Here is a 20756-nt window from a genome sequence, read left to right as displayed (position 1 = left end):
CAGTGAGAGGCCCGCGTACGACAAAAAAAAAAAAAAAGAAAAAAATTAGATATTTAAGCAAGTGAAAAAATGTAAAATCATTTTTTGTATTTCCTTGTTTCATTTTACATAAGAAGTTCAGAATTCTTTAAAGTTTATTTTAGTTGAAATTTTGAAATGGTGGATTGTGATATTTTATAATACAGTGTTAATCCTGAGCACAGGTTGATTTGTTGGGCTACATAATCTGCAAAGCCAGTCACTCCTGGCAAAATTCTCCGTGACTGCCCGTACATAACCCTTGTTTTTGACTATATGAAAGAGTAACCGCCCTCTACCCAAGGACAGAAAGTTTTCATAGTTAATTACTCTGAATCTAATCTACATATGTCCTTAAGCAGGGTTTCTAAACTTTGACCAGAGAAGGTTTTTGTTAATAGTTGGTGAAATGAGACTATAAAGAAACAAAGACAACATAGTTTATCTTAAATCCAACTTTATTGACACTAAAGACACATCATTTCCTCTGAGATTATGGTGATAGAATATGACAGTGTTTTTCAAGATTCTCACTCAGTTGAATAAAAATTTGTTGACCAAACCTGTGTTTCCATCTCAGAAAGTTTTGGAAATTTACTGGTTAATGAATCGAGTTGGGTAATCTCTGTGATGTGGGCTGTTGGCCAGAAATCTTTCTACAGAGATTGCGGAAAGTTTTAATATACTTTTTGAATTTGTTAAGCGGTTAAGTTGGTAACTAGGCAATATGCAAATAGATTGATCAACTATTCCCTAGTAGCTAGAGGCTTAATGTTAAATATAAGATTTCAGCTGTTTGTTTTGTTAGTGTGTATTAACTTTGCTGCTATATGATCACTTGGAGAGGATTTTACATTTGGGGGGAGGTAAGAGTCATGCCTGATCTGTCTTCATGTGTCATGGGCATTATTGTTCAGAATTGTTCCATTATGGAGTCCTCTATTACATTTCTGTTGTCAACATAAAATGTGCACATATCATTAGGTGATGACAGAAGTGACTTTAGCTCTGGGTGCAAATATTTAAGAAATCTAACGTTCAGTCTCCCATAAGTTAAGAAAATATTTTTGTTGTTTCTGAGCCTGACCAGTCATTCTTTTGCAGTTCAAGTGCTGTGGAGTTGTCTATTTCACCGACTGGCTGGAAATGACAGAAATGGACTGGCCCCCAGATTCCTGTTGTGTTAGGGAATTCCCAGGATGTTCCAAACAGGCCCACCAGGAAGATCTCAGTGACCTTTATCAAGAGGTAAAGCCATATGTCATTAACTTATCATGGAAGTAAAGAATCAACAACATGCCAATGCAATTTTCCTCTTCTGTCCAAATATGAGGGACCCGAAAATTTTTTTCCTCTGAAATGTGGAGAAAGAAGACAAAGCTAAAAGTTAATATAAAAATCTGAATACTAATCACATTTTAACAAAGTAAATTTGGAAAGACTAGGTTTTAGAATTAATTGGATTTTGAACTGTATTGTCTAGAACGAAGCTCTATTGCCACTTCCTAAGAGCGCTTTAAAAACAGACATGCAGAGTGTGTGACTAACTCTGGACATTGGGGAAGACAAGGTTTGTAGTTCTTGAGCAGAATGTGTATTTAGGGCTTCCATATAGACTACAACATGGGGGCGGGGGATGGACAAAAAACCCAAAAAAACCAAAACCCAAAAAACCCCAAAAAACCCTTCTACTCTCCAGAGAAAATGCTGTCCTCGACTCTTCAGGTCCCCCTGCTGGCTAATGATCAGTGATGTTAGTTTTAGCTGATTTAATGAAGTTAGATGCTCAGTGGGATTAAAGTCAGTTATCAAGTGGCTAAGAAACTTGCATACTTATGTTTTCCGGGAGAATTCATCAGAATCATCCGTTACTCCTTTATTAGCAGAAGCTTTCCTATTCCTTCATTTTTAATGGTGATTTTCAAACTTTGTTAGCAGGGGAATCCTATTTTCTAATTAAAATCTAGAACTACACCATTCCAGTATAGTAGCCAATAGCTACAAGTGGCTATTTCAATTAAAATAAAATAAAATAAAAATTGCGTTTCCTCAGTTGCACTAGCCACATTTTAAGGGCTCAACAGCCACTTGGGACTAGCAGTTCCTGTGTAGGCCAACACAGATATAAGACAGTTCCATCTTTATAGAAGGTTTTATTGTAGTCTTGATCTAGAATCTAGAATGTAGTCTTGATCTAGAATCAGGTGGAAGGGAAGCTGCTCAGGCTGATGGGCTGGGATCATTTGCCAGATATATCACCAGTCAAGTATCTGGGTACCACAAGTCATATTAACATAAAGTTACAATTTATATCATTCATAATATAATACACATGTACACACACACATCTGTTTTTCCCTAGAAATACTGTTATTGTTCAAAACATCTTTTAGGCTGTCTGCCAAAGTCAATTGTAGAGATGCAAGAAAATCAGTTTTATTAATTTATAGTGTAAATTAATGAATTTTAAAAAGATGCTGGATTACCCACACAAATGTTTCATTTCATTCATGTCTTAGAGATGAATAACTTTTGACTGTTAAAAAGTTCATCTTAGAGGACAAGACTTTGCCACATTTAAGAATACCCAAAATGAAGTGGTTTGGCCTCTGAAGGCAGGCCACAAAGAGGAGTGCCAGATATCTTTAAGAGATTCAGAATTGTGTTAGTCTTTCTAGGGCAGGAAAGTACCACAAAGTGAGTAACTTAAACAACAGATATTTATTGTCTCACAGTTCTAAAGGCTGTAAGTCTGAGATCAAGGTGTCAGCAAGGTTGGTTCCTTCTGAGGCATATGAGGAAGAACTTATGCCTGTGCCTCTCCCTCAGCTTCTGGTGGTTTGTTGGGAGTCATTGGTGTTCCTTGGCTTGCAGAAGCATCACCCAGATCTCTGCCTTTGTCTTTACATGCCGTTCTCCCTGTTTGCATCTGTCTCCAAATTTCCCTTTTTCATAAGGACACCAGTCATATTAGACTAGGGGTCCACCCTTCTCCGGTATGACCTCATCTTAACTAATTATATCTGCAAGGATTCTATTTCCAAATAAGATCACATTCTGAGGTACTGGAGATTAGGGACTTAACATATGAATTTAGAGGGGATGAAATCTATCTCATAACAAGAATTGTTGAAGCAACTGAATAACTCAGGTGTTTACTTTAAAAGGTAATCAAAATACTTACAGTCATGCCTCCCACTACTGGGAAGTATTGTGTTTGGATGTTATCATTTTAAACATATTATGCTTAGTAGCATTTTGGCTTTGAATGAAAAGGAATAGGCAACATATTGTATATTAAACGAAGACTTATTGAGTCAGTGTCTCTGAGTTCCTCAGTGATTATGTTACATTTTTTTTTCTGAGTGAAAGGTAAATATTGGTTGGTGTCTGTAGTAGGGATGGTTACCTAGCAAGTTCACCAGTTAAAGTCCTATTGATTTCATAAAACAGGAAATCAAGCTTAATATTTCTAAGATAATATTAGATGCAGATGTAATTGTGGATATTCAAATACATTATAACTTACCACTAGGTTTTAAAAAACAGATGATTACAGACAGACATTTATTTATTAAGATGTAAGCCCCAGGGAGAGCCTCCCCCTGGGATAATAAACCATTTTGCAGAAAAATCCAAAACCAAAAAACCCCAGAGGATTACAGTATAGATGTAAGTGTAGACATGTGAATTGAAACCTATCCACTTTCCTAGTGTGAACTTAATCCGTTTGTTAGTTTTTAGGAGTGGCAAGTCAGTATGGGGAATTATTGGGCTACATATATATAATTTCTACTTTCTTTAGTGATTAATACTGGTAATATGATTATAACCAATATTGATCCTGAGAATGACAAAACATGAATGAATTTACCATATCTTCCCACAAAGTCTGAGCATGGACAGATTCACTTCAGTTTTATTATTTAGTTGAAAAGCAGTCAATTAAACATTTAATAAAATTTTTTGTTTAAAAATGCAATTCACTTTTGCTAGTAGTATTCATAGTGAGACACTTTAATTTCAAGATGTCTATAATTGCTTGTTACATTAATTTTAAGATTAAAAGAAACCACACTATTGTGCAAGTGCAAATTGATGGCCCATATTATTTTAAAAGTTTTCTCATATTTTCATCAAAAGACTTTGAAAAGCAAGCTGACATTATCAGTTACGAGATGTTCTTTAGACAGACTTCCAGCAGAGACAGAGGTTCATTATATCAGAGTAATCTGCTTTTGAATTTTACAATTAATAACAGATGCTGATATTGGTAACATAGTGCATAATTATATGCATAGCTGACTTACAAAAGTGGATCACTTAGTAGTTTTATGGCAAAAGTACAATTAAATCCATCATTAAAAATAAGACTTAATTCCACTTTGCCCAGGAGAACATACGTTTCCTCATTGCATTGTGCCCAGAGATCATCCACCTGAAAGATGAGGGGTCTGAAAGGGTGAACAAGTGAGGGACAGCTGTTGGTATTTGGGAAATTTATTCTGAAGTAGCAAGTACTGAAAGGAGATATTTTAGAGGTCTTCAAAAATTTCAAAGTTCATCATTCCGAACAGGAACTAGACTTATTCATTGTTGCTCCAAGGGCCAGAAGTTACAGGAAGGAAATTTTGAATCAATAGACGGAAGACCTTGCTCATCAAAATCCGTCCAGTTGTGAGAAAGGTTCTCTTGTAAAATCGTGAGTGTCTCATCACTAAAAATATTAAAGTCAAGGTCAGATAACTATGTCATTGGTGGGTAGAATGGATTTTTAAATTAAAGAGTGAATCTGGACTAGATGAACTTCAAGGTCCCTTTTATCTTTCATATTCTGTAAGCTTAGAGATAAGAACTGACTTTCTTCCTGTAGTCTTTCTTCAGTAGTCTGAAATCAAGGAAATAAATCATTCTCAACCATCTGGTGGCCTGCATGGTCCCTGACCCATATGTCATGTTTTATGACATATTTGAAATCTGTGAAAAATGACAGAGCGGAAATATAGCAACAATCGCACATTTTAAAAACATTTCCATCAGTGGTATTGTTGGGTTTGGCACACAGCTCCTCAAATATCCATAATGAGCTATCCACTTGTATAAAAGTATAGATTTAAAAGTATAGATTGTATAAAATCTTGTCTAAAAGTATAGATTTAAAAATCCACAGATAAAACTATCTCTGACCCTCAATTTGGTTCTATCCCATTCATTCGTTCAAACAGTTTTGCGTACCTCCTGGGTTCCGGGTGCTATTGTGAATGCTGAAGATACCATGGAAAATGTTTCAGACAGAATAACTCTCCTGCAGTATAAATTATGTTCTAGTTAGGGATATAGACATTTAACAAGAAAACAACAGCAATAAAAAATCATTTCAGATGGCGGTAAGCAGCTTGAAGACTCTGAACAGGGTCATGTGCGAAAGAATGGCTTTATTGGTGAGGGAATTATTTAAGATAGGATGTTTAGGAACAGGCTGTCTTAGGAGGTGGCATTTGAACCGAGACCAGTTGGTGAGAAGGATCCAGCCATGCAAAGATCCATTGAAGAGTATTTTTTTAGCCTAGGGAACTGCAGTGTAAAAGCCCCCCTGGAGGTGGCCTGGGCCAATGATTCCTGACTGCTCCCTAACCTGCAATTTGGGACTGTTTGTGTAACCACACTCTCTAAATAGTGGGTGTGAGACTTGGCTTCAGAAAAACCTCAGACTCAGAGTTTAAGTTGGTAAAATACAGGACTGAGATGCGTCTTTTCCTTCTTTCACCTGCCGAGTTTTCCATCATATCAGCTACTAAAGTTCTAGACTTGATTGGAGAATAAGACAAGAGAAAGAATAAAGAAGGCTGGTAGAAAAAATGTTTTGGTAGAACAGGGACTTCTAACCCCTTGCCCATGGACCTGTGTTCTTGGATGGGCTTCAAGAGAAAAGTGGTATTGTTGAAATTGTTTTTGATATTTTATATGCATTTTTCAGTGAGTAGGATCCATAGCTTTCATCATCTTTTCTTGGGGCTCCATACCTAAAAGTGTGAAGAACCACAGTTGTAGGGAAGAGTTGCAGTGTTTGCTCTCAGATAGGAAATGAAGCAAAAACACCTCCTCAAAGAAATTGAAATGGCATTTTCCTCCTCTGTATGCCACCTCAAGAAAAATAAATGGATGTAAACAAGCTCACAACAGGCCCTACTTCAAATGGACCAACTCAAAATGTAAAACCAAGAGGGAGAGAGTCAAGTAAAATATACTTCCAAAACCACATTTCTTTGTTTTGTAGTTAGGAGAAAAGCTACTGTTAAAAGAGATTGACTGCTTCTTCAGAATAGTTATTCACAGAGGTTATGTAAGGGCCGGACAGAAAGATGGTTTCTATGAAGCTGTGTGCCTTTGGGACACTTTTTCTTTGGACGCTTAGTCTTGATATGTTCCATTGCGTATTGGGTTTGAATATCAAATACTCTTAATAATTTCCTTTGCGGCAAATGATTTTGCTCCACACCATTTCTGCCTCTTTAGAAGGTTGTTTATTTCTTTTCTGAGTAACAGAAAACCTCTACATACAAATAAAGAGATGGAAGAGAGCAGGGGTATGAATGTGAAGGGGATGTGATCTTTCTGAGTCCTGACTTGCCGGATGAAGAACCCAGATGGTGATGGTGTGTATAGGTCTCCAATGCTCACAGATAGTAAATGGACATGCAGGGATGCTCCCCCAGGTTAAAGCTGGGGGCAGCTCATGGTGACCATGTGGGATGTCTTGTCTGAGGTTTTTATTCTCTCAGCTGTGTATTAACCTTTCTGTGAGCTGAGAGTTAAGAATTCAGCCCACACCCAGATTGGAGGTCCTTCCTCACCCATCTCCTTTGCACGCTGCTGTCCTTGGCAAATGATATTTGTTTTATAATCCATGTACAATTTTGGGGGAAAGCATCTCAGCTCTCAACACTTTTTATTAACACTCTTCCCCTGTCAACATCTTTGTTAGAATTAGAAAGGTGAGTCAGTAGTATATGTCTGCTTTGACAAATAGAAACAACTTTTATTTTATAATTTTCACACACAACATCCTACACGTAGAAATATTATCTCAGCACTTCTGAGCCAGAGGAAGAAACATGACAGAGTACTGTGGGTACAAAAGGACATGGTGGGGAAATGGGGGTGTGGCCTTATGGTAATCTCTACCTAGTTGTGGGATGGATTATTTTTCTCCCAGAGAATCCAGCTCTTAAGCTGCTAGTGAGATTCTTCTTGGGACCAAGTAAATTTCCACACCCCAAACAAACAAAATTAGGGGCAAGTGTTGAAAGAGAAGCCCAAGGCAGGAGGCAAGAGGTAACAGCTTAGGCCCCTGGCCAGGTACCATCCAGATCACATCTGCATAGAAATGATCCTCACATCAGTGGCTAAAAGAAGAGGTAGGAATGAGATGATCTTGATTGGGACACAGGAAGGAGCCTGACACTGGGTGGGCAGTCCTTCATTGCCACTGTCTTTGCGATTGAGATGTGCAGTGAGAGCACACAGAGCGGGTAGTAGTTCACTGGGCCTCCAATCTTAAAGCTAAGCAGGTGTTAGCCAGTTGCAGAAATCATTTGCGGGGTATAGGGCCCAAAAGGGCATTTCAGGCAGAGGCAACGGTGCAGAGTTAGAGCTGGAAGCAAGACAGCGCAGCGGGAGCACAGGTGTGAGGAGGGCTGGACAGGGCAGACGCTGGCTTATGAAGAGCCCTGTATATCCTGCTAAACGCACGCATTTTATCCTGAAGTCTGTGAGTAGTTGCCGAATGAAGTGACAAACAGGTTCACAAATTTGAGACATTGTTAGGAAAGTAAAACTGAGAACAGAGCTGTCATGGGATTCTGATTTATTAATAATGAAGCTCCATTCTCAGATAAACACACAAAGAATCTCCTGCCCAGATAGTGAACCATAGGCAGCTTTCAAGCCCAGTGGTTATTTAGATGGAATATACCTAAGAAGTTCCATTCTCAGGTTTCTTTTGTATAAAGGCAAAGACCCTCCCTCGTGCCTCTCTGCTGACTTCATTATCTCCTCCGTAACTGCTGGCAGGGATCAGGTTGACTCGGACTTGGGGTGATATCTGTTTTATCATCTGAAGCCCTGTAGGACGAGTTTGGTCTTGGTGGAGGGGGGATGAATCCCTTTTATATTCAAGCTTCACTTGATCTAATCAGGCCTTGAACTATTCTGCCAGTTTTGCTTCAGGTATACAAATGCCTTCTTCTTTTCTTTCATTCTCTTTCTCAGCATAGTTCAGTTGTGAGCTTCCTGTTACCTATTCAGTATTCAAGCAACTTTTCCTCTTGTGCTTTATTAGTAGAGACTTGCAAACTTTGCCTTTAGAAGGTACTGATATGAAAGCCATTATAATATTTTGACCTGAAAAAGTACTGCACAAAGTAACAATTTTAGATATGTGCTTAAAAAATCATTAGGTCGTTGGGCTTCCCTGGTGGCGCAGTGGTTGAGAGTCCGCCTGCCGATGCAGGGGACACGGGTTCGTGCCCTGGTCTGGGAAGATCCCACATGCCGCAGAGCGGCTGGGCCTGTGAGCCATGGCGCTGAGCCTGCGCGTCTGGAGCCTGTGCTCCGCAACGGGAGAGGCCACGACAGTGAGAGGCCCGTGTACCGCAAAAAAAAAAAAAAAAAAAATCATTAGGTCAGCATTGTGGAGCAGAGGTTGAGGTGAGAATTGGGTCTTGACGGGGTGGGAAACTTGTGCAGGTAATTCACCGTGAGGGATTGTAAGGGCTGGAATTCAGGTGTGCCACTGAGGAAGGCAAGGAGATGAATATGAAAGATATTTAAGAGGGAGAATGAACTGAATGATGATTGGGGTGGGTGTGGGGAGTGAGTGACAGGGAAGGTCCAAGGACAAGGACATCTGACATTGACTTGGACCCTAGAGAGATGAGAAAGCTGTTCATTGAGGGGAGTGATAGGATTTGATTAGTTCCATTTTGAAAATGCTGGGTTTAAGGTTCCTGTCAAGTCCTCCATGTGCAGAAACCCAGTAGGAAGTATGAAGCTCAGGAGACAGAACTCAGCCAGAGATCTGGGTTTTGTGTGCACTAATTAGGAAAGTGCTGACTCCAGATACAGTGGCTTGGATGAGGTAGGACTCTATTTCTCTCTCATGCACCACTCAGCTGGTCCAGGCTGCCAGGCAGCCCTGCTGCACAAGTTCACCCAGACACCCAGGGGTGAGATAGCGTCACCTTTTATGACACCTGTCTTACATAGTTGCCCCTGTTTTCCTCCAGTTCCAGTCAATTGGGAGGACGAGGAAGTAGGAAGGAGAACGTCCAGTGCATGAAGCTCTATCATCAGCACCTCTGCTCACATTCTCTTGGCTCACATGTCTGTGCTTAGCTGCAAGAGAAGCTGGGAAATGTGGTCTCTGGCTAGGAGGCTGTGTTCCCCTAGAAAATGCTACCTACCGTGAAGAGTAGAGAACAGCCTAGAGCAGGTGGGGGGAATGTCCGTTTACAGGTGTTATCAGTGTGTATGAGGCAATACATGCACAGGAGGAGATAAGACCACACAAAGAGATGGTGTAAGGTATGCAGCATAGGACAGAAGTTGGGAAATGGAAACCCATAAGGGCAATGGAGAAGGCACCTATTGTAGGTAGAGAAGAAATGGAAAGCAGTGTCCTAAAAGTCAAAGAAGGAGAGGATTCTAAGAATGAGTTTTCCTTAGTGAGGAAACGTGGTTCAGACGTTAAGTCTAGGTTCCAAAACTAGACTCTTTGGGTTAAACCTTCCCTCTACTCCTTATTAGCTGTGTGACCTCGGGCAAGTTTTAAACCTCTCTGTGCTTCATTTTTATTACCTGTAAAGTGAGGATAACCAGAGTACCCATCTCAAGTTGTTTGGTGAGTGAATTAGCATGTTTACAACCCTTAGAATAGTGCGGGTTTGTAGTATCTACTACAGTAATAGCTGAGAGTTAAAGTAAATTAGGGATTGAAAAGTACACATTGGATTTTTCAAATGGGAGACACATATACAACTCTGTGAGCTAGCATTTTACATACATTACATCATTTCAGCCCTAGAACATTTCTGTGAAGGTACAGTATTATTATTTCCATTTTACAGATGAGAAATGTGAGGCACAAAGAGGCTCGGTGACCTAGTCCAACTTCATAGAGCTAGTAAGTGTCTAAACTCAGATCTATTTGATTCCAAAGCCCATACTTCAGTTAGGCACTAAAATTTCAAGATGTGGAGTACATGGTGAGGAGAAAGGTGAGTGTTTATAGATTTTTTTTCACTTCTAAACCTCAATTTTCATGTCTATTAAATGAGATAATAATAGTACCTACCTCATTATGGTTTTATAAAAATAAATAGAGCTACTTAAGAAACCCTTAGCAAACCACCAGGCACATAATAAACACAAATCTTCAATGCATGGTGGTAGCTAATGACAATAACAGGAACTTGTTAGCATGTTTACTAGAGTAAATAGAAAAATTAGTGATCTATGATTAGATTTTTAACTAACCAAATTGCCCAGAATTTTGCTAGTAATACAGGAAGATACTCATTTTCTAGTTCTATTTGTGTTGGTTGAAGGTAGAATTTAGGTCAAGGTTTTGGGGACTTCATGTGGTTTCCCACTTTGCTTGTTTTCACACCTTCCCACTTCTTAAGGACAAATATTTAGGGGACAGAAGGTCCCAGTGAGAGACGTCTGATGAGGGCTTTGTACATGTTCTGCCCCTGGACCTCACCTCCCTAGGGAGAATCCCACCTTCTGAGTTTGCTGAAGCTAGTTTCTTTATAACCACATATCTGGTGAAAATGACAAATGTTCAGTAAACACAGTCATTTAAACTTGAGGATTGTGCTTCTCTAATGGGGAACTTGTGAGGGTTAAATGAGATGTGAGGGCCTGTTGTTTTTTAAGATACATGAAGACTTTTTCTACTGCATTTCCTATGTGTGGGTTTGGCTAACTTTACTCTTAAGAGAATAGAAAAATCCTGTAGTGAATTTTATTACTTGCTGTTGAATTTTATTTTTTAAGGAAGGATTTATTTCCGCGCAGAGCTTATGATTATCAGTGGAGAACTTTTGTTCCAACCTCTTTAAAGCTCATGAACTCATGAACTGCTATCACTCAGCTTTCAATTTTAAAATAAATAGGTCTGAATATTATATATTTGTACCTGGTAATTAACACAGTCATTTCAAACTTGGGAGTTATGCTTATTATGAAATATCAACGACAGGAATATCGATACTGGCATGTATTGGCACCTAGGTTTTATTTATACTTTATCTTCATAAGCACATTAGAGGTCTGCCTAATTTTTTGGTGTGGCTTGTGACTATTGAGTACCGAAAAGCCATGGGGGTTCTTCTAATTTTAGAAACTCATTTTGGAGACAGATCAGAGAACAATTTCGAGTGTATAATTTCCTCAAGTGAAATGAGGCATCCTGACATGCCTTCAAATAGATTCCAGGAAATATGGGGTTTAGTGATTTTTCTCTGATAAAAAGGTAGTGTTGTTATTTACAGTTGACCAGAATTTTAATATTGCAGCAAGTAAAGTAGACTAGCTAACTTGTCTTGTTCATACCTCTGATTATCTGAGGTTATTAATGTGGCTTTATCTAGGAAGAAAACATATTCAGGATAAATCACCTCAGAGTATTTTATTTTGAGAAAAGCAAATAAATGCAATTCTGTTCCTTCCTATTTTGAATAAAAAAACCTTTGTGAAATGGAATGCAGTTTTGAACTCTTAACATTTCTATTTCCCGTTTTGACCCACTCAACAGAAATGTTTGTTTATGCAACTAAATATCTATGAACAGTACAATAGATTACAGAGACATATTTCCATTTTTTCTTCTCTAGACTTAGTGTCTTGCTTTTCAACAAAAACTTCCGAGTTTACACTGAAAAGTGTAAACCTTATGCGTGATTATTTGACTGGCTCAGAATAAGCTCACAACTTGTGTTCAGACTGAATTACTTCAAAGAGGGTGATGCAGAATGGACGGTAAACCCTGGAGCTGCTTTTACGAAGAATTTAAAGAGTGGCTGAGGCAGACAATTATTGTATACACAGAAATCTGGAAAAATACTGTCTTCTCAGGAAGAGGAATATTCTTTTGGAAAGTTAATCCTTAACTTTAAGTAATTGTGTAAATAGTTCATTGGAATTCAGCATGATACCTAGTATGCTGCAAGTTTCTACAATGCCTCCTAAGTTACCAAAGAAATATCAAATTGTGTGCCATGTAGAGAGATTTGTGCTTTTATTTATATATTTATACTTTGTATCTGTTTTTATTAAAGGATTTAATGCAGCATACAACAAAAGGATACAATGGATGAATAATACAAATAAGTAGCATTGGATAAGATAAATAAGTACTAGGGATGTAATGTACAACATGATTAATATAATTAACGCTGCTGTGTGCTATATATGAAAGTTGTGAAGAGAGTAATCCTAAGGGTTCTCATCACAAGGAAAAAATGTTTCCTCTTTTTCTTTTATTTTGTATCTATATGAGATGATGGATGCTCACTAAACTTATTGTGATAATCATTTCATGATATATGTAAATCAAATTATTATGCTGTACACCCTAAACTTATACAGTGCTGTGTGTCAATTATAGCTTGATAAAACTGGAAGAGAAAGCTACATAAATAGCAATGGAAAGTCAGGATTAAGGAAAGAGTAATTAGACATGCTTAACGTGAAGGCAAATGGGATAAATGTGGTTGACTTTCGTATTTGCCCCTGAGCTTTCTGAAAGCCCAGGTGAAATGACACACAATCACCTGCATCATTTTAATGTTTGGAGGGCAAGTATTCTAATTTTTCAAAGGGAGCAAAATCCAAAAATATTTTTTTCAAGTGGGATTTTATATCTACTACTCTATCTAGGAAAATATCTTCAATATTATTTTTCACACATTTTTGTAGAGAAATTTCTTATGGTGTTCTTCAGTAACATTAAAATACACTTCAGTGGAAAATAATATGCAGGGGCACAGGTTAATACATTCCAGCGTGGCAGAATTTGGTGGTCTGGTTTGACATTTGGATACAATTTAGAGTACCTAGAGACATCAATTGATTTCATTTATTTTAAATAATCTGTAGATAACACCTCTTTCTGAGGAGTTCCTGATAGAGAATAATAAGATATAATGTAATGAATGAATTCCGATAACAAACTTAGTACTAAACTAAATATTAAAATTCTGTCTCCTTTGGGGGTTATCTTTATAAACGAAATGAGGAAGTAATAAGACTGATTTATTTCTAAAAACTGAGGAGTCTCACTAGAACCTTTGCTTTGAATAAACGACCCTTGCCCACCTCAACAGGGAGACAATCTTCGGGCCCAGTGATCTCTAAGGAGGCCAAGTCCTGACCGAGCAATATTGATACAATCCCATGTCCACTCTTCTGGTGGAACTGAAAAGCTTTTTTCCCTGGCATCCAAACCCATTCACAACAGCCTGGATTGTCTTAATATTTCATTGCATTTTCTAGTTTTTTAGAGTTAGAAATCAGTTTTATTTTCAAAGAAACATTGACAAAATCAACACCATCCAGAAATAAATCATCAGGATGATGAAGTGTATATATTTGGAAAACATGAAAGAGCTAGGAATATTTAGCCTAGGGAAGTGAGTGGTTAAAGGGAAAGTGATGACACTTCAAATATGGCTCTCTACCTTATGGAAAACAAGTCACTTAAGAGCAGAATTAGGACTAGTGCATCCCTATTAGGAAGACAGTTTTCAACAGGGAAATGCTTGTTAAGAATTAGTGTTGGCCACGTGTGGAAAGGGCTGTCTAGTGAAGCAGGGAGTCCTTTTCTTTAGAAGAGTTTTTTTTTTTTTTGATGGCTTTTGTGTGTGTGTGTGTGTGTGTGTGTGTGTGTGTGTGTGTGTGTGCGCCGTACATTTTTGTTTCTTTGCATGTGTTATAATTCTTGCTGTTGTTGATAACTGGACATTTAAAATAATATAATGTGGCAACTTTGGAAATCAGATTCTCCCCCTTCCCCAAAGTTTGTTGTTTGTGTTTGTTCATTAATTACTTTTCTGAACTAATTCTGTAAAGTCTGTACTCTCTGTCCTGTGTGGCCACTGAAATCTTGGCTCACTTAGCTTAGTGGTCACTTAATGAATGAACTGAAGTTTCCTTTAGATACCTGGAACCAGTAAGTCTCCCAGCCTTTGCCAAGGGTGTACAGAGCCTCAAGGTTAACCAGAAGTGAGATCTTAGGGCCTTTTTAGGTCTTTCCTGAGCTTGTGCACAGCCCTGGGCTTGAGCAGAGCTCTACTCACATGTGGAACTTTCTAGATCCCCACAAATACGTTAGAGCTCTGCCAAACCCCCTATGGATTTCACATTCTCCAGTTTTTCCTTTTAAACTTTTGACTAGCCCACTGTGTGCAACTGTTATCCACTACCTCAGGCAGCCTCAGTGTTGAACAGTTACCTCTAAATGCTTTTGACACCTAATTCCCAGGGGAAAAGGCTGTCGCCCTGGTTGAGCTGGAAGTCAAGTCAAATAAAGACAGCCTTGCAAGTGAGCTCTTCCAGGGAACCACCAGATAAGACAAATAATAACAATTCTCTGAGAATGGGGCTTTGAAGGAGCTCCAACCCTATTCTGTTGCCTTTGGTGGCTGCCAGACCACGGGTTTTTACCATAATCGTCGGCTGTTTATTTTCAAGGCTCCTGCAGAGCTGGGGAGGGGAGATGGGAGTAAGGCAAATTAAAATGCCACACAACTTGCTGTTCTTACTGAGGTTCAGGTGCTTTTCTTGAATAAATGCTCCCCAGATTGCTGCAAGTGTTTGGTTAATTTCCAGAGTTCTAAAAAAGTTGATTCTTGCTAGTGCTTTCATTGTTTATGTAGGGGAGAGACTATTCAGAGGTCATTTCTCTGCCAGTTTTGTGGATGGCACTGTAAAAGTGCTTTTTAGCCATATTTTTACAAGTTAGAAAGTTGAATTATTGACTTCCAAGTTCCCCTCCCATGCTAGAACATTCGGTGTTATCTAATATATCACATTCCCAAACCACCCTAGATGATATTAGTTACTGTACCTTTTTTTGGGGTAAATGTGATTGTTTAAAATAAAATTGAAAGAGACTTTACCTGATGCCAAATATGAAACACAGTAGACTGTAGCTTAGTTATCAATCTCTGCTTTGTTTTAGTCACAGATTAAAAAAAATAATACCTTTTCTGCACATTCAGCTTAGAGTGAATTAGTTTAAAGGGGTGGGAAATATTATACCAATAGGAAGAACTATATGGGTAAAATTTAAGCACCAGGGACTACTGAAAAGGTAGAAATCAAACAATAATTGACTTACAGCATTTCACAAGGTTGAATCATTAGCATATGTATTTCATGAGTAGTTTAGCTTTAATTGTGGAATTTATTATTATTATTATTACCAACATATTGGTATGCGCATGCTGATTCTTTATCCATTAAAGAACCATCTTTGTAATAAATACTGAAAACATAGTTAAGGAATCAACTAAACAATGCAAAGCCATTTTATATCAATTTCTTTAAAGATGGATTTGATGATCTGGTGCTGCATTACTTAGCAATGATGTTAAATGATAAGTTAATATAAATTAATTTCCCAATGTCTGAAGCTAAACCCTTTTAATTAAGTATTTTTGGTTGTCTCTTTTCAAACTATGCTAAAGATTTCTCTGCTTCATGACGAGGCTCATGATCTCTCATCTCAGTGGCAAAAATCATTTTGGATAGTTACATCACTGTCTTGAGAAACAGTGACCGCCACCTTGGCTCTTGTGGGCAAGGACTGTTTCATTAATACTCTGTGGTGACACAATGCTGTGCTTTTGGTATTTTATACTCTAAAGAGGTGTTGTACTCCTTCTTGTCCATTAATACCTGCTTTTCATAGATTTTGCATCTCTTTTAATTTGTGCTTTCTGATCTTCTGTGGGCTGACGTACCAGTTACATCTGATTCCTACTGAGCTCTTACCATATGTGAGATCACATTCTAAATGTTTAAATGTGCTTGTTCATTGAATTCTCCCAACATCCCAAACAGGTAGGCACTATTATCATTCATGTTTTCAGATGAGAAAACTGAAGCACAGAGAGATTAAGTAATATTCCCAAAGTCACATAGTTTATAAGTAGCAGAGGAGGGATCTGAATTCACAATTCTGACCCTGCAGGTCATGATCTCTATGGTGTCCTATAAGGATGCTTGTTGGAATTACACATAAGCGTAAGAGTGAATGGGCTCTGATAGACTACCTGAGTGGAACTCTTTGAAAAATATTTGAATTTCGGAGATTGTGACATCTATTTTGGTTTCCCACAGTGTGTGTGTGTGTGTGTGTGTGTGTATGTGTGTGTGCGCGCGCGTGCACGTGCATGTGCGCATGCACCCATGCACACACGTGTATGTATTAAATAGGTATGAAGACCAGAGAAGTGATTTTATTAAACCAGTGTTAAGTAGTATTAATTATAAATATTTTAACTTTCTTTTTGGTGAAATTGATGAAACTTTGCTAATGCTTTGCTGTTAATTTGCATTACATAGTATATACCAAAAAAGGTAGTTATTGAAATGGGTCTGTGACTAATTCTACATGATTTTTATTTCTTGAGAGCAATGGCTTTTACTAGGGTACACTTACTGATCAGTGTCTTTGGAAATCTAAGAATTACATATTATTCTTTCATCTCCTCCAGTATAATGCACAGATTAGCAACTGATTCAATAGTCTTGCTTTCCTTGATTTAGTTACTTATGGAATCTGGGGAATAAAACAAGGAGGCAGTTATTTTAATAATTATCAATTACCTTTTATTCATGTGACTGCCTCAGCAGGGTAAGCACTGAGTCACTTTTACCCCAAACTCAGAATAAAAGCTTCAAAAAGTCGAGTTCTTGTTGGGAGATAATTTTCCATGGGTCTCTTGCATTTCTGTGTGTCTTACAAGCAGAGACACTGGCTGCCTTTGTTCTGGACTGTCTTTTCAAGGGTGTTTGCTTAGAAAACAGCCTTGAAGATAGACGGTGTCTCCCTTCAGAGAAGAGGGCAGGTTTGTTTACTGTCTAGTGTAATGAAGATAATGTCTCTCTCCAATATGAGGGGCAGGTGCACTTACTGCCCATTATAAAATATTAGGGTTCCCTAAGCTTGGGGTTCCTTTCCCATAATGTAATCCTCTGTGTGTGCAGGCATCATCTGGCCTTCTTCATGTTGCCCTTGGGACTTGAGGGGCTGGCATGTACCCTGGCTATTGCTATTGCTATAAGTAATAAAGCCCTCTATCTCTGTCTTCTGCAGCATCCATGAAACTGTGGCAGGCTAATTTGTTATCATCCAAATAGAGAAAAATCTCAGAATCTTCAAAGTTCGTGAATTTTATTATAATTTTAACTTTTTCTAGATTTTTCACTTTAATTTAGAATCAGCTTCCCTTTTGAAGGGTGAATTATCTTTTCTATGCTGTGGGCTCACTAGAGACAGGGCAAGTAGCCTATGCATTGGTGACCTAATAGGTAACTTATGACAATTGTTAGACCCATTCTACCTTCTTTTCTTTGCTTCCTCCTGCCCCCCATTTTCCTCAGTCATGGCTCTTCTTTCTCTTACTTTTTTTCCCTCCTCTCCCCTTCTTTCAGAATTCTCTTCTATATCTACCATAGGCACCCCTTAGCCTTTGTAGTTAAAACTAAGCACAAACAGAAACCTTACTAATCTTTTGAAGTCAGCTGTCTCTAGCCTGAAGGGGAGCTTTCAAACCCCTACCTGGTAGAATTAAAACTTGGTGTCATGACAGAAATTCCCCCATGTGTACTTCTGCTACAGGCAGTGGACAGAAGTGTGTGCACACATGTGCAGTAGGAGGAAGGCAACAGATTGATTTCCACTCACTGGCAAGTTTCAGCAACAGACTGGGGAAACATTCTTGATCTTTGAGGAAAAATCTCTGACCAAATGAGCTATCATCAAACAGTGAATACAAATAATAATAATAATGACACATTATTTTCAAACATTTCAGATCAGTCTGTATCAGGGGGTCAGCCATCTATATGGCCTAAGCCCCAAATCTGGCCTACTGTCTTTTTTTTTCGTTTGTTTTTGTTTTTTTGTTTTTTGCGGTATGCAGGCCTCTCACTGTTGTGGCCTCTCCCGTTGCGGAGCACAGGCTCCGGGCACCCAGGCTCAGCGGCCATGGCTCACAGGCCCAGCCTCTCCGCAGCATGTGGGATCCTCCCAGACCGGGGCACGAACCCGTGTCCCCTGCATCGGCAGGCAGACTCTCAACCACTGCGCCACCAGGGAAGCCCCAGGCCTACTGTCTTTTTATCTGTGAAGTTTCATTGGAACCCAGGCACATCCATCCATTTACATACTGTCTATAGCTGTGTCCTGTTACAGTGGCAGAGACGAGTGATAGCAGTAGAGACCGTGTGACCTGCACAGCCTAAACGATTTTCTATCTGGCCTTTTACAAAAAGAAGTTTGCCAACCCCTGCTCTAGATGTTGTATTTTATACCAGTCTCAATTTCAGATTGTGGGGAAGCCAGCAGAAGGAGTAGACTCTTCAGAATCACATGGGCAGGCTTTTCAAACAGTGCACACCTCTATCTCTGCTCCAGCTGCTCATAGGGGGTCCCTGTTGAGAGTCACTGTCTTCAAGTTTATAACATAAGTCGTTTGGTTCCACTAACTGATACAGATGACTTGCTTTCACTATTTTGACCCACTGTAATACATCCAAAGTAACATTGACTGTGTTATTTCTTTTACAGGGTTGTGGGAAGAAGATGTATTCTTTTTTGAGAGGAACCAAACAACTGCAGGTGCTCAGGTTTCTGGGGATCTCCATTGGAGTGACACAGATCCTGGCCATGATTCTCACCATTACTCTGCTCTGGGCTCTCTACTATGATAGAAGGGAGCCTGGGACAGACCAAATGACAGCCCTGAAGAATGACACCACTCAGCACCTGCCTTGTCACTCAGTGGAACTGTTGAAACCAAGCCTGTCAAGGATCTTTGAACACACATCCATGGCAAACAGCTTCAACACACACTTTGAGATGGAGGAATTATAAAGACTGTCAAAAAACCACAAATTTATTTTATTGGACTTGTGAATTTTTTGAGCACACGCTTAACTGTTTCAGAAGTGTGTAGAAATAAAAATGTTGCCATAAAAGGATACCCAAGCACATAATGTTCCAGACTTTAAAATAAAGTGGGAAAAGTATGTATATTATAAGGCACCACCTGGACAATAGTTGATGCCCTTTATAATGCTGAGGACTGATCTAATACCCACTTTATAGCCTGTGTAAGATTTTTACTGGACACAGTTATGCTTTGAGGTTTATGCTTTGGCATAGTTCGACCAGCATTTCTGCATCCATGTAAATGAGCCATGCTATTGTGGGATTGGAGCTACAGTAAATGTGATTCACTTCCATAAGCTTGCTAGTATATAAAGTTCCAAATAACTGCTAACATAGGAAGTTAGACAGTACTAATGACTTTTATTACTTGGTGATATATTCTTTTGAGGGTAAATAGGCTATACATAAGTACACTCTGAAGATTGGTGACTACCTAAACGTGATTTTTGCTGGTTAACAAAAATATTCTTACTACTTACAAGAGCAAACTTAAACATTGTTTTAAACTGATCAGGGATATATGTGTATATGAGTCTGTCTTAAGTCTGTATAATTCAGTAGATTTCAGTTCTTATAACTTTAAGCATAACAATTGTGAAATGGATACATTCGTCCTGTATAGAAGCATTGTTTTTAACCTTCCCTGTTAATAGAGCTTTAAAATTCTGTCTTGGGTTTATATTACATACATAACTATTAATTTAAATACTTAACCACTAATTTTGAAAAATGACTAGTGTGATACAAAGGAATCATTATAATTCAGAATGTAGTCTGGTCTCTAGGAAGTATTAACAAAAAAGTTTACATATAACTTAGTTCATTCAGCAAAGACCTGGATATTATCTTTCTGCCAAACTGAGACTCTTTTTGACACTAAACACTTTGTAAAGGAACTTATCTTTGCTTTCTCCAAACAAGAAGTGGCAGTCTCCAAGTCTCAATATAATTCTACAGAGAATAGTTTTCCTTTCCCCCAGCAAAAAGTTGAGAGAATCATAAAAATAAGTGACAATTTAGCTAGAGATTTTCTTTGCCTTATTTCACTGATTAAGATACTATGGTGAATTACACAGATTATTAAATTTTTTATAAGAGTAAACTATATTTATTTGAAATGGGAAAAGTGCATTTTACTGTATTTTGTGTATTGTTTATTTCTCAGAAAATGGAAAGAAAATTAAAACGTGTCAATAAATATTTTCTAAAGAGTAAAAATTTGTGTCTAATTTTTATACATTGTAAGCACTTTCACCATTCAAAAATATTAGCAAGGGGGAAAATATGAGAAGAAATGATTAAATAAAGTAATAATAACTATTTCCAAAATCCAAAAGTAATCTATAAGAGTATGTGCCTTGGGCTTCCCTGGTGGCGCAGTGGTTGAGAGTCCACCTGCCGATGCAAGGGACACGGGTTCGTGCCCTGGTCCGGGAGGATCCTACATGCCGCGGAGCGGCTAGGCCCGTGAGCCATGGCCGCTGAGCCT

The 20756-nt window shown here is 38.5% G+C and overlaps 1 protein-coding gene across 2 annotated transcripts in view; it reads left to right on the top strand.

Annotated features, from left to right (window-relative positions):
* TSPAN12 (tetraspanin 12) overlaps window positions 1-20485 on the top strand; it is a 68620-nt gene extending 48135 nt beyond the window's left edge. For both annotated transcript variants that reach the window (XM_007459331.1, XM_007459330.1), the window contains 2 exons: window positions 1123-1266; window positions 18884-20485. In XM_007459331.1, coding sequence (XP_007459393.1) covers window positions 1123-1266; window positions 18884-19189 — 450 coding nt within the window. In that variant the 3' untranslated portion in view covers window positions 19190-20485. The remainder of the gene's footprint in view (window positions 1-1122; window positions 1267-18883) is intronic.
* Window positions 20486-20756: the final 271 nt, after the last annotated feature.

This window comes from Lipotes vexillifer, unplaced genomic scaffold (genome assembly GCF_000442215.2).
Source record: "Lipotes vexillifer unplaced genomic scaffold, Lipotes_vexillifer_v1.1 scaffold116, whole genome shotgun sequence".
In the NCBI taxonomy this organism is placed as follows: Eukaryota; Metazoa; Chordata; class Mammalia; order Artiodactyla; family Lipotidae; genus Lipotes; species Lipotes vexillifer.
The sequence above is the reverse complement of the archived record's forward strand: the minus strand, read 5'-3'. Positions and strand labels throughout refer to the sequence as shown.